Source organism: Aythya ferina (assembly GCF_964211825.1).
Source record: "Aythya ferina genome assembly, chromosome: 15".
In the NCBI taxonomy this organism is placed as follows: Eukaryota; Metazoa; Chordata; class Aves; order Anseriformes; family Anatidae; genus Aythya; species Aythya ferina.
In genome coordinates, this window is record NC_140314.1 from 8,718,213 (window position 1) to 8,733,060 (window position 14,848).

General features: G+C 47.7%; 1 protein-coding gene across 5 annotated transcripts in view; it reads left to right on the forward strand.

Annotated features, from left to right (window-relative positions):
- The window catches only part of SYT17 (synaptotagmin 17), a 38,319-nt gene extending 25,715 nt beyond the window's left edge, over positions 1–12,604 (forward strand). For all 5 annotated transcript variants that reach the window (XM_084536891.1, XM_084536890.1, XM_084536892.1 and 2 more), the window contains one exon: positions 11,445–12,604. In XM_084536891.1, the coding sequence (XP_084393017.1) occupies positions 11,445–11,641 (197 nt within the window). In that variant the 3' untranslated portion in view covers positions 11,642–12,604. The remainder of the gene's footprint in view (positions 1–11,444) is intronic.
- The last annotated feature ends 2,244 nt before the right edge of the window (positions 12,605–14,848 follow it).

The following is a 14,848-nucleotide window of genomic DNA, read 5'->3' on the forward strand; positions in this document are numbered from 1 at the left end:
CCCTTCAAGTACAAAAATTTCTTCAGCAAAAAGCCTAATTAATCACTGCTTTGCGTGCACATCGTTCTTGACTGTACCTTTCATGTGCAGTAATGAATTTGTTCTTGGAAGCTTCTGTCAGGTGCTCACGTGATGGATGTGAAATTCTTTTTTTCTTTGTTTTCCCCTTTTTCTAAGAGAACAACAGAAGGCAAACAGTATCAGCTCTGCGCAATCAGGGAGGATGAGTGGAATACACTGCTCCTCACAGCAGCTGATGAAGTTGGCACTGATGCGTGGATGCCTGATTTATTTTACTTTTTTGTTGTTGTGTGCAAATGGATGTATTTTAAAATAAGTCACTTGGAAGCTAGTTGATTCATAACCATACGTAATGCAGCCGGATTTCAATGGCATGCCTTTTAAGTGGCACTTCGCTGTTAAGTAACGCAGTGCTTGCTTTGAAAGTTGCAATAAATAATCCAGAAATGTCAATGGCAGCTCCAGAGCTGGTGAGGAGTGTGCAGAGGAGCAGCGGGGCCAAGTTCTTGTGGCTGCTGAGGGATGATGCGTGTAAGGCATAGCTGTGGGCATTGTTGCTGCAGTCAGGACTCTGTTGTCTGACAGGAGGTGAGTGGTGTTGTGACCGTGGAGATGGCCGTCTGGATGAGACGGGAAGGGATCAGGCAAAGAGCCTGCCTGAGGTCACACAGCAAGTTGAGATCAGCCTGCATTGTCATTCCAGGAGAAACCAAAGCTCCATGCAGCTCTGTCCTGTCTCCAGCAGTAGCTGCTAGCAGGTACCTGTGGGAAGAGTCCAAAAGCCAAGTGTATAGAGATCAGCTCAGGCACTCGAGGGGTTTGTGGGTGCCAGAATAGAGAGGTGTCGCTCACGCTGCTGTGTTTGTAGTCTTCTGCTCGCTGGTCTGCTGTGAGCCTCCTGTCTGGTTAGCAGAGGAACAGAGACCTGTCCCATTGTGAGGACCTATGAGGAAGCCTGTGCAGACACCTGTGGCATCACGGGGATGTGGTGGTCCTGGGGACATAGTGGCGGTGAATGCTGAGAGCCACATTCAGTCTCTGGACACTGGTGGAAATGTGTCACCAGCAGGGACTGCAGCACTGATGGGTGGATCTTTGTGGTTTTAGTGAAATGAAAGTCCTGGGATGGGGAAGGTGGCATTTACCACTAGCCTGCTCTTGGCACATTAGAGAAACTGGTAAAGGGCTTTGGGATCTTCCATTACAAGACAGTGAAGAGCAAATGGTTGCCAGAGTGGAGGAGCTCTCTGGACCTCACAGCATGAGGAGCACAGCTGAGGTCTTGTTGGTATTTTGCATCTATAAAAAGCAGGAGCACAAGCCACATTTTTACTCTAGTTTTTGTTTGTTTGTTTGTTTGTTTTCCTGAAATGGTGGTTCTTTGTTGTTTGTTTTGTGGGAGCTGATTTTATTTATTTTTTTTTCAATCCACAGCTCCAGTCCATTAGGTCAGTTAATTAAATTTGCTGTTGAGTCAAAGTCCAATTGAAAAGGAAAATAATCCTGCTTGAAGGGTGGCTGATGATGCTTTGAATGGATAGAGGGCTGCAAAAGCTGTTGCGGGAGCCAGAAATCAAGTATATCTTCAATAATTTAAAGGAGCCCTTTTTGTGGTTTCATATTTTGGACCCAGTCTGCAGCTGTCTTTACATTGGCTTGGCTTCATTTGAAGGCAGTGGAGTCGTGCCAGTCCCTATCAGCTGGGGCTCCTGCCTCCCTCTGTGTAGCTCCACTGCAGAGTGGTGAGCTATCTAGACAAAGTATGATTATTATTTTTTCCATGGTGGTGGCTTTTTTTTTTTGTCTTGAATAGACTGTCTGGCTTTCAGTGCACTGTAATAACAATTTGTGCATGTTTTTCCTGTGGCTTTCCCAAAGACAGCGCGTGCCAACCCTGAAAATGGGCAGCTCCCTAAAAGCCACTTCTCTGCTCTTTTCCTCGTGGTGTCCTGTCCTTTGGACTGACTGTGGGGTTGAGGTATGGCCTCTGTGGGAGATGGGCAGTACATGCCTCCAGGTCAGGGCACACAAACTGCCTTAGTGAGGTTTGGGGCATTCTGGACCAGTTCTTAGATCTCTCCTCCTCCTTGGGCATATTGGCATTGTACACAGGAGGTTGTTGGCCTTTACAGACCAAAGTGCTTCTCCTTCCTTCTCCATTGGGGCAGGGTCCCCTGTTCAAGTTTTCTGTCTGCCTTCCCCTCTGTGCCTACCTCAGATACTTGCTGGAGGTGTCACTGCCTTGGTATCCCTCCCTGGTGCCTAAAATGAGGCGGGATGAGCTCAGGGGGAGGCTGTCTCCACCAGAATGTCAGCTGTACACGGCTTCTCACCAAAAGAGGCTAAAACCAGGAAAATGATCGGTACTCAAACAAAGTCTAACGTCCCGACAGAAAAAAGACAATTAGGCAACACTTCGAGGGTAGGATGTTTTATTTTTAATTTACTCCATCAAACACCTTGCCTGGGTGAAGAGCATCTGTTTACAGGCAGTGACAGGCAGGCCCGTTTCGGTGTGGTGCTTTGTTCCACGTGCTGCTTTTGGCAGTGTTGCTACCACCCGCCACGGGCCATCTTCTGCTTGGGTGCAGGCAGAATTTGTCTCTTGCAGTCAGACAGGGCTTTAAAGGACAACGTGTTCTCCTAGCCACATACACCTGTGAACAAGGGCATTAATTATTCCTTGTCCTTTGCTGACGGGAGTGTGGAATTTGGGCCCAGCACCAGTGCTGTTGGCTGCTGCCTTCCAGTGATGCTCCGAGGGCATTTCTGAGAGCACAGAAAAGGATGTTTGAGGGGCTGTGCCTTGAGCCCTGGGCTCCACAGGGCTGGATGCTGGCTTGTAGAGGTGTGCTCTCCCTGTTGATGGGTCTTGGGCAGGCTGTCCTCTAAATCCCAGCCTAACCTTCCGAAAGCCCCGGCTGCACGGCAGGAGGTAAGATGACACCTGAAATCTGAGCACTGTGGTATTTTGTTAATGATTATAACGTTGTTAATAACAATCGGCGGTAATGCTGTTTGCGTTGCAGCAAAGCCCAGATGGCCCAATAAAAACCACCAGAGCTCCGGGGCAAACCACATCTTGGTGACTTGTTAACATCTTCAGATCACTTACAGCTTGCAGGCACTTTCTCTTCTGATCCATTTGTAGGATTTTATGAGTCTCTTCACTGTTCAGTATGCTTTAATGATGATTTAGGACCAAGTTAGTTTTCTTTTTCTTTTTTTGCTTTGTTTGTTTGTTTTTTGAGTTCCCAAGGAATTGTTGTTGAACAGAGGGATATTGAACACCTACACCCATGGTTTCAAGGGCTTCCACGCACCACAGGGGCTCTGACAACACCACTAAGTGCTGTTACAATTCATGTCTTCAGCCCACAAGATCACGCTGATGCTTTATCCCGCGGTTCTAATTAACTTCCAGTTAATAGAGAGTGCTTAATTAAAATAACAGATTGCTGTTCAATAGTAATATACCTTGTTCCTCTACTGCCTCGTTTTCCCTTTCTCTCAGCCTTTGGAAAATTTGAGGACCATTTAATGAAGTTTGAATTTTTAGAGGAAGAAAAATCCTTGTCAGGATGTGTTGATAATGGTTTAGTTTGGGGTAGTTCAGTTTGCTTCGGCTAACGTGATTTCTTTTTGAGGAAATACTGCCTGCTGGAGCATATTCATTCTTTTTGTGCTGTTACAGCATTAGAAAAGAAGAATGGGATCTTCCTTGAAATCCTGACTTCTTGCTGGAGGCGGATATTTCAGGTTGATCAAGATCTGGAATAAGCAGTCACTAAAGGCACAAACAGACTCTTGGGAGCACAGGCTCACAACTGTAGCCCTTCGCTCTTGTGGCTGGTGGAGATGATCTAGTAGAAACCTGTTTGATTTTGTACACTGCCTACTGAGTATGTTTTGCATGGTAGAAAATGGTTTGGGGTGCTCTTGATCCACATGACAGCATTTCTGGGACAGTTGTTGGTGAAGATGAAGGGGAGAGCAACATTAACCGGGCAGAAAACCCTGGAGAGATGGGCCAAAGCTGAAGGTCTTCATCAGCACCACACCTTCCAGGCGAGCCAAAGCTAGGCAGACAGGCAAACCGTTGTACCGAAGGCTTACAGATCCCAAAGCCATGTTTACCCAAAGCAGCTTGAAATAAAACTAACCAGGATTCATTCTGGATGAGTGGTCAGATTCACGGTGTAAGCTTTGGAGTCAGGGTGATGTTTTCGGTTTTTGCTAGGACTGCATGAGATTATTAAGAGTCCTGAGAATGGAACGGAGACATATCAAGTCATTTTAATGGTATTTTTTTAATTATCAGTTTGGTTTCCAAATGTCCAAGTTAGCTGACCATGTTGAAGGCAGATAATGGATATGGCCTCAGGCTTCTCTGGAAATACATGTGAATTTTGATTTGCCTGGCTGTATGTTGGCATCTGAAGGTCATGCTTTCATCATCTTCAGGTGCGCATTTGCAGGGATGGAAAACCCAATCTGTTTGGGGTCATTACACATCTAATTTCTGACTTGCTGCTTCAGATGATGAACCCTTGTTTCTCCTATTACTTTTTATGAAAAAAAAAAATATATATATATATTCAGGCACTGTCTTTTGCACACATGTATGGGGGAAAAATTGTCTCCTTCAATAAGAATCAAATGATTTTTTTCTCTGTGCTGGCACACAGGAATAAAGGGTGGCTTCTAATTTTTAATGCTCTCATTTTGGGTACCATAATCTCTCTTAGATGAATAGATAGTTAGGCAATTTGCTGCTAGAATTTTTTTCTATTAGACCTGTGCTTCTGAAGCACTGTCGTATCTATATATTCCATATATCAGGAATATATAAATATTTCAGGTCAGAAGTGGAATCTAATCTGTGTTTAAATCTGTGTAATCCTATTCTTAGTCAGAGGGGGGAAAAAAAGAAAAACATTGATGTCAGCAGAGGATTTTCTCAGGATTTATACCTGTTTAATTTAGATCAGAAATTGGCCTTTGTGTCTGGCATTATAAAATACTTAATGCATTTATGCACTGGGCACCATATGGTCTGTGCCCAGCTCTAGCGAGAACAGCGATGCTGCTGCTTTGCTCCGCACGTGACCCAGCAGGTCCTGTGAGGGCATCTCCGCTCTTGGGGTGATGGGACCAAGCAACCACACACAGGATTATTATAAAAATAATCAGATATGACCTTGAGGCTGTGGGCAAGCTGCTGTGGTGAGAAGATGCTGGTCTCCCTGTGATGCCAGGGGTCTGGCAGCCCCTGCCTGTACCGCATATTTTGGGCTGCTCAGGGAAGATGCTTGGGGCTGGATTTAGCTTTTTGCACAGACTGTCCGCTTTCATGAGTGACACAGGATTAATAGTGGTGAGAGCACCAAGATGTTTGTGCTTCCCGAGCCAATCTGTTGCTTGCAAGCAAGGCAGAATGAAGACTCTTCAATCTGACTGACCTTGTTAATAAGAAGTCTGTGCCTTCAGTCTGTGCATCACTGCAGGCATGGCAGAACAGTATTTTTCTGGAGGTCTCTCGAATTTTTTAGGAATCTTTTTTCTCCTAAAGAAAGAACCAAAGCTTCTTCTCTCCAGGCCAACCTCCAGCACTCACTGATTTTCCCAAGCCCATTAATTTAAACAGTGTCACGCCTCTCTCAACCTTTCTCCTTTATCTTGTTTTGCTCATGCCACTGTGAAAGAAATTGCTGAAGCGTCTCACTGGGTGTAATCTTCCTGTGTATCAAATGAGGAGAAATCTGCTTGGGGCTAGCTGCTGAGGCGGCGGGGCAGCCTGGAGATGAGATGCCCATGGCTGCTGGAGGTGTGGGAGCGCGCTGCCCCCCTCCCAGTTGGGATGCTTCTGCGCTGGGGCTTGCTGCCTTGTCTGCTTTGTCTCCAAAGCTATGAAAACTTGATTGCATCAAAGCATAATGCTCCATGCATAAATCTAACCTCTCAATTTCCATGTCTTAGTGGTTTTTGTTGCTGTTGTTGTTTTTCCCCTCATTTGTTTCCAGTGGTCCATCTATGACAGGTGGGGAGACTGGTAACATGGTTGCCTTGCCGGCACAGGTTAAGAATTTGCTTTCTAACTGCTGGGTATGAAACACTGTGCTGGTTAAATGTCCCCGACCTGGAAGGGATCTGAGCTGCCAGGGGTCTGAGCCCCGCAGTGCCCTTTGGGACAGCACACACTTCTCTGGTCACTGCTTTAATTTCTGCATGTAGTTTGGCTACTTGGAGCTCTGCTTTGATTAGATCTGTTTAATTAGAAAACAAATGATTGGACATGCAGAAAAAAAAAAAGTCCTTTGTATAATTGATTTGCTGTTGTGAATGCCACAAAGTGCTGCTTACCAGGAGAAAGCCACACAGGAGTTTGTAAATTGTTTTTGCCTCTTCTCAGTTGTCTGCACATGCTCCAGCTGGAGCACGGGCTGCCCTTGCAGCAGGATGAGGAGGGGAGATGGTTTTCCAAAGAATGTTCCCGTGAATTGGTGGTGGTTTCCCCTGTGAAGCAGCAGGTGGATACGTGCATGGCTAGGATTTGGCCACACGCTCAGTTGGTTCAGATTGCTGATGCAGCTGGGCATCCACAGAGGATGAAGGAGATGCTGGGAAATGAGTTTCCCATGCAAGTTGGAGCCTGGTGGAGATTAAATTGATAAATGTGAAACCACCATGCTTTGGGGGTTATTTGTTAGAGAATATTCTGTAAATAAGCTGATGGCAGACATATAAATTGGGTCAAGGTGTTCTGCTTGATGTCTAACCTGAAGGAGAGCACAGATGAAAAACCAGAGGCCAATTCCTGCTTGCCATTTGTCCCCTCTCTTGGAGCTGTGAGGTTCCACTTGCCTTGCAGGTAGCTGATGGAGGAGGCTGGAGAAGTTATATTCTTTGTGCCCACCCGCTGCTGTGTGCTGGGATTTGTCTGCCAGCTCTGAGGTTGGGGCTGGGGCCAGTGCCTGGGGGGAGGCTCTGGGGCTGGGGCCCTGGGCCCAGCATGCCTGCAGGCGGCATAAGAGGCACTCAGCACCATGATGCTGGGAACTGCTCAGCCACATCTGGCCTGGGGCTTTCAGGGGATGCAGATGCTGCATGGTCCCAGCTAAGCAAGATGCTTCTGCAGATAGCTTAAGAAAATGTTGTGAGTTACGTCTTCCTGGCTATTTCAGGGCTGCTAATATGCTCAGTTAAAGGAGGAATTTATATTTGAAATGCCAGCTTAAACTTTACTGTGCGCATCGGTCATAAATCATAAATATCTTGCTGTCATGCTCTTCACAAGAACTTGTGTGGAAGTGTCAGTGCAGAGGCAGAGGAAGGCAAAGGGCGTTTTGGCTGGATCCAGTGCCTGGGCTGATGCCGTCCAGGCAAACTCAGGGGTCAGAGGCAATTGCCTGGTGGCGTAGCAACAGGCAAAGCTGTCAACCGGATAAAAGCAATTTGATGTGACGAAAGCTGGGAGGAGAGGAGGGAAAGCTCAAGCAGGAGCCAATTTCTGGAGTGATGGCATCAGGCTGATGGCAGTCGTGGTTGTGTGGTCGTGCCCAGCCTGGCCCTGGGGTACGATCCAGCCCATCCTGTGCAGGAGCCCCATGGGGAATGGGGAATGGCAGCTGCACTGGTCCCTGCCCCAGGGCTAAGCTTCCCTGAGCACACAGGCTGCCTCCAGTTTGATACGGATCACTTAGGATCAATGCATCGATAAGCAGGAAGCATAGAAATGTTTGATTTACATCACAGTGCTTGTCCTCAAGAATTCAACCATTTTAATGGACATGAGTGAATCTAATTTTCTTTTATATTTCAGCATTTCTACTAGAAAGAGATATTTTTTTTAAAGAAGCGTTTCTGATTCCAAATGCATCCCTCAGTAAAGAGCAGCTGCAGAAGGAATTGGTTTGACCTCTGCTTCCTTAATTGCTTTTTGCTCTGTGTTGGCCTGGAAATGGATGTTGCTATTGTGTAAATTACTGCAATGGTGGAAAGAGAGCTGATGAGATCAGGTGTGTGGCTTCTGTCAGTGAAATAGGCTTCTTAACTGGAAAGCAGTGCCTACCTGTCCGTGACCAGAGGCTGGGTCACTCTGAAAGACCCACGTGGTAATTACCACATCGTCTGCTTCCGAGCAGCCCCACAGAGTTACCGGGAGCACATTAGTCTGAAAGCTCCTCTGAACTCCCTTTTGGCCACTGGAAGGCAGTGCTCAGACCTCAGGCAGTGCGGCTCAGCCCGCTCATGGCCTACCCACGGCCTGGAGCAGCGCCCAGCTGCTGGCGTGTGGGACCGGAGCTGCAGGGGCTCCTCTGCCTGGTGCAGGAGGTGAAGAGGAAGAGCCAGGGCTTTCCCCCTCCTGAGGTGGTGGCCGGCACATGCCAGTTGGTGGTTGGGGAAACAGTTCCTTGTTTGTTTGACTGAGAAAAGTGCTGGCTGCAAGAGGAGCAAAGAACAGGAGTGGGTTGTTCCAGCCCACTGTGCATTGAGTTCGACCAACGGAACCGGGCTCTGCTTTCAGTTTTCCTCACCTGGCTTTGTGGGCTTTGCAGTTCTGCTTTCTGAGCCGTTCTTGGAAGAACCAGTGACAGCAACAGGGGAAATGGTGCTCTTGAGTATGGACAAAGGGCTTATTTTTGCGATGGTACTGTCAGCACCTGCTCCTGGGTAAGGTCCATGCGGGAGCTCTGTGTATCTGAACTGTAAGTAAACTTGCTCAGCAAACAATGGCCTTTTTGAGAGCGGAATAAAGCAATTAACCTCCAAGAAAGGCATGTCCTAGAATTTTAAAGGTTTGTGGATTTGGACTGTGGGCACACAAATGGCAGGTCATCTTTTGGGAAAGCTGCCATGGGAAACTGCAAGTCTGTAAACCTGTGTGGGATATAGTGCTGCTGCTTACGGTCCGCAGATGTGTTGTGAATAAGCATTTGGCCTTGAAAAACATCTCCTCTGTTCTTCAGCAATAGGTCTACCTCTGTGGTATCTAAATTAGTTAATGATAGAAGCAATGACTCTTGTATAATTAGCACATTAATACCCTGAAGGAATCAGCATGCTAATTACCCAACAGGATGAGATTAGAGGTCACATTCTCCAGTAGAGATGAGGGGATGAGTCCTATGGATTCAAACAGCTCCATTTGAAATGTAAAAAGCCTTCTCTGTTTAACAGGTAACACTTCTAGCGAGGTGCTTTACATTATAAGAATTCAAAATACTTGGGTCAATGGTAAAATAAACTGTCCCAAAATGAGGAGCTGTAACACACCTTCTCAATTTACAGTACTGACATGGATTATTTGTGAAGAATCAGTATGCCTGGGATACTTTGCCACTGCTAATTTAAACTGAGTAATTGGTGGCTTTAAGACTTCATGGTTTGATTTGGTATCATCTCCTAGGATTAAGCTTCATCTTCTTTCATGCTTGAAATAAAGAAGAGGAGAAAAAAAAATAACACGAGGAAAAAACATAAGGAAGATATGGGGTACTTCTATGTGATTTTATCATAATATTTGTTTTCACTAGGATAATAAATCATAGCAGGTCATTTAGCATAGTCATGCTAGCTACATTTGTGATCTATTGCCTTGTAGTAGAGCTCATTAATAACTCTGGCAGGCTGCATGCTGGTTGGGAATGAATGGCTTAAGGTTCCTCACCACATTCGTAGAAGATGGCCTTTCCAAAGAGCACAGAGCTGTCCCCTGGACACTGGCACTTGGAGGTGTGCTCAGAGAGTTGATGGCATCGCCTCGAGAAAACTGATGGTGGCAATCTGGGAAGACATGGACTTCCTGATGTGGGGAGGTACCTCCTGAAAATGGTCTGAGTTGTAATGCAATGTTTTTATTGCATTAACTTGGAGAATTGCTGGGGATGTGTGAAGGTTTTGCTTGCATGGCCAAGAGCATTGTGGTGTAAAGACAGCTGAGCTAGTGGCAAGTGGACTGGCCGTGATGCTGGACATGCCATGGCGGCACAGAGCAGCCTGCATGGCTCCTGTGTCCATGAAAGCACCATCTTTGATGTTGCCAAAAATATCCCCAGGTTATTCGATGAGCAGAGCATCTCAGCCCTTAAACTGCACGTGTCAAAGCTGTCAGAAGGCATGAAGTGAGATGCAAGCTTGCACAGTTTTATTTCAGGACTGCACTAGCAGGCAGCACCTGAGTCACCCAGAGCAAGGTCCCATCCTGGTACAGCAGCTTGCAGTCAGCACTTGCATAAGGATGGAGATGGCAGATATGCTAGGTAGCATATTAAAGCAATATTAATTAATCACAGGATATATTATGATAGCAAATGCACCCTTAAATAGGGGTCAGGTGCTTGCTGCTCAGTGACCTGCCTGCCTAGAAGGGTGCATTTGGTACTGCCATGAGGGATCCTGGATTTGGCTCTGCTGGCAGTGCTGGAGGGGCTCTGTGCCAGTGCCCACCTTTGAACCTCCTCTGGCTGCACAAACCTGCATGGATTTTGGAGCCCCTGCAGACATTTGTTCTTAAAACTCCCCCTCTTTCATGGGAAAGGTTTTTAATCTTTAATATTCTAGCCAGTGCCTGTGGATATCCTGGCTTCAGCTTTTGCAGACTTTTGGTTCAACTTTCTAATGATGTGAAGCTTTATTTTTCAAAACACAAAGTGCTTTTATGCCTGTCCAACAGGAGTGCGCAGCATTTGCCAGGATCAGGCCCGTAATTATAGTTTGCGGCTGTCTGCAAGCTTTTGTTCCGCGAGGCTGGGCTAATACAAAGGACGGGGCGTTAGGCTTGCATCTCTCCCTTGGTTACTTCCCTGGACTTTTAACAAGTGATAATTATGGAAAATTGGTTCTGTATAAACATCCTGCTGACAGCCTGTGTGTGTGTGATTCGTGTCTTTAATTTGGGAATGATATGATTATCATTAGAAGGAGTCATTAACGTTTGCGTTTGGAGGATGACAAGGATGTCATGCTCCAGAGGGTGATTCTTGTTCATTCACCCAGGTCTAGGCTGTTCCGCGTGTTTCAGCATCCCAGTGTGCCTGGACAAAGATTCCGGCTGTTCTTCAGAAGGTGTAATTGGTCACCATGTTCTTGCTAAATACCACCCTGGATTTGTGGGCCCTATTTATTTGAACTGTATTTTAACCTGTAGTACAGCTTCTCTTATTGCTTCCAAACTGCTCAGTGGGTCTTTTGGATGATTTTGAGGTGCTGAGCTACATGCTGAAAATTATGGTGTCCCGCCATCCGTGTGTGGCAGGCAAGATGCTCACTGTTAAGGGTGGATTTGGTCTTGGAGAGGCCACGGGAGCCGTGCAGCGCTGGGGTGGCACGGCCACAGGAGATGGCCATCCTCGAGCAGGCAGGGCTCAGGGTGGATGTGTGGTGCACTGACCTTGACCTGTCCCTGTTTCTGCTTCCTGCAGTGTATGGGCACAACGTGAAGAGCAGCAATGACTTCATCGGGAGGATCGTCATCGGCCAATACTCCACAGGTGCCCCCGAGTCCAACCACTGGCGCCGGATGCTCAACGCGCACCGGACGGCCGTGGAGCAGTGGCACAGCCTGCGCTCCCGGGAGGAGTGCGACCGCGTCTCCCCGGCATCCCTGGAGGTGACATGAGCTGTGGCACCAGCGGCAGCCAAACCGAGCAGGCGGACGAGGTGGGGGAAAAAACCCCAACCACCAAAACACCCAACCTCACACCCACCCCACAGCAGCTCCATTGGACTGAAGCAGCTGCCGGTACCCGCCTGGCTGCACTGGCCTCTGTGCAAACCTCCGCAGCACCAACCATGTCCCACCGGGTCCCATGCCAGCAGCTCCCCTGGGGCCACCAGTGGCCTGGCCAGCTGGACCTGTTACTACCCGCGTCCGGCTCCGCTGTTTTTTAGCGATGGAGAGCATCATCCAGAGCAGGGCGGGCTGCAGGCGGAGGTGCCGCTGGACATGCCGAGATGGGGAAGAGTTTTGAGTTGCCTCTGCTCTCCTTATGGTCCAAATCCATGACTTGTCCTCTCGGAGATATACGTACCTGTGTGCTCTCGTTGGTGAACGTGGTAATTAGGCTAGGATGTTTTTTTAAATGGTAGAAGCTGTGGTGAAATCGACTCTGGCTCCAGTTTTGTCCTTGTACTTGTTTCAACAGAATTAAGCTCCTGTTAGTACGTGCCAGGCACACGCAGTCCCGTGCACGCGGGTCTGTTGTACCGTCAGCAGTGAGGTCTGCCACTCTCCATAGCAGTCTGTGTGTGTCAAGTAGATACCGTGATGATATAGCGAAGTAAACGTCTCCAGTAGCACTTATACTTTCCAATACTTCCCTATGTTGTGCAAAAGAAACCTGCTGTGGGGACTTTTGCAGTTAAGAACACCCCAAATGCACAATTTTAATTCCCTGACAGACTGCAGTGGCTCTTTCTGTGTTGTGTGTGTTAACCGAGGTAGTTTTCGAGGTCACCACGTGAACTTAGCTGCAGTCAGGCTGTCCTATTGGTTGCTTCTGTACATTTTTTTTCCCACAGCATATTGTCTGGTATGATGCAGATTGTATATTTATTGAAAATAAAAATCTATTTAATTGTGCCATGCATGCTGAGATGGTACTTGTTGGCAGAGTTCATCGTTGTGTTGAGTTCAGTTACGTCCATGGCACAAGGAAAGCTGGAAGGTTGGAGTTCACCCCTTCCTACTGCAGATGATCCTGGAGTTATTTAGGGGAAACTGGGGCAGAGCTGATGACCTGATGGCCAGCCCAGCGCCTTGTTCCTGTGGGGCAGGGCTCCTGGCCAGAGTACATACACCTGAAGCACAGGGGTCTGACACATGTCTGCATGGGGCTGTGGGTTTGTACTCTGCAGGAGTGGGCCCCAAGTTATTATATAGTTTTAAAATTGTTTTATTTATCAATGGTGGGTCTGCGTGAAAATCCATTTCTTGCTTACAGCTCATTCACAAATCAAACTACAGAAGGATGTCACCTGCAAGACAGCAGGGCTCAACACAGGACTTTCTGTATCTTCATTTTGGAGGAAGAACCCCATCAGCTGTCTGACAGCCAGTGCAAACATCAGTGCTCTGCAGCTGGGGAATAGAGGCACCCAGCTCCGTGCTGGAGCACAGAGATGCTGCACAAGGAGATCTTTCTCATGGCACATGTGCAGGGTGACATCGGATGGAGCCAAACCCCTTGGGAGCTGTGAGCCCCTGTGTCTGTTTTCTGGTATTTGAGTACCCACTGTCTTTGAATGTTGTTGAACAGAAGCTCTTCAGCAGCAGCCATGATGGGTTTGAGCAGGGAAGGGATGATTCGGGTGCATGTGGTTTCCTCCAAGAAATGTCCTTGCCTCCCTGCCTCAAGAAGCCATCTCGCAGCAGCTCCAGGGCAGAGCACCATGCATCCCCAGGCACAGGGTGGCAAAGGGCCGTGGTGGCCTTGCTGTGGTGCCATCACTCACATGCTGCAGCTGGGGAAGCCCCCGGCTGCCCACCTGTGAGGCACAGCTGCAATGCCTGGATCCCTCCCGGCTGCTCCCCAGCACAGCTGGTGTGTTGGCAGCCCCAGCTGCAGGGACAGTGGCTGCCACTGGGCTGCCCGTGGGTGTCCTTGCCGAGCTTCTCTGCCACAGGTGATGGATTTCAGTTCTGGTCTGTCTCTGTGAGTTAAAGGTAATTCTGCAGGTGAAATTCCTCTCCTGTCCCACAGCAAGGGCAACAGCAAATCCTTCTCTTCTCTGGCTTTCCTCCCAGCTCACCTCATTGCTAAATCACGGTGCAGAGGGAGCCCTGGGCAAGCACACTGGAGGATGCTGACCTGTTCCTGCAGCCTGCAAAGGCTCAGACAAGGGCTGGTGGTTTCAGCAGTCACTGGCCTCACTATTCTTCCACCTGTCATCTATGGGCAGCAGCACGAGCTTTGTGCATCCACTGAAGACGACTGGAGACCCACCATGTGCTTTGCTTAAGTGCTGGAGATGGAAACTTTGAGTGAATTAATGTGTACCAGAGTTTTGTTCTATAGTTTGCTGATAATTGCCTGTAATACCAGCTTTATCTGGGAGTTGTGCACAGCTGAGAAAGGAGAAGGCACATGATGGTCTTCTAATGCTAAGTCTGAACTCCTTCATTTGTAGTAGTCTGGTGTATCAATAGACCTTTCCTTGAGCAGTATAGTTTTGGATCAGTATATGGAACTACAAATGAAAGGGGGAAGGAGTTCTCTTAAAATGTTTTATTTAATGCAAAGAAAATCTAATATAGGATCTCATGAGCTGCTGGCTCTGGATTAAGTCTGGATACTTTACTGAAAGCTTTGGGGCATCCCAAATTCTTTCTACTTGAATCCTGCCTGTAAAAACAGGAGTCATCCCACCTCAAGTCCCAGAAAAACTTGAAAATGTTAATCTGTAGCTGAGAATAAAATGTGAATGGCACTGACTGTGTTCCCAAGCAGCTCATTCAGTGCTGGCTGAAGGCAGAAATTGGAAGTGGAGCTGGACCACGGCTTTTCATAGCACACATGTGCTGCAACTAGAGAAGGACTTTACACAAGATTTTCAAAAACTGAAGTTTATTTCCAAATACAGTTCTGACCATGGAAAGGAGATGTGGAAGAGCCTCCGTCCCATCGCTGTTTGTAGCTGCAGACTGTGTGATGTTACAGGGCTGCACGAGCACGGTGGGGGCAGCGTGTGAGCGAACGGAGCAGGCTTTCTCCTGCGACATCACCAAAAAAAGGTAAAGAAGGTGCAAAAAGAGGTGGCAACGGATTAAAAAATGAGAAATAAAAGCCATGAAAACCATCCCCGCCTTGATCCTGGGGGGGGGGGG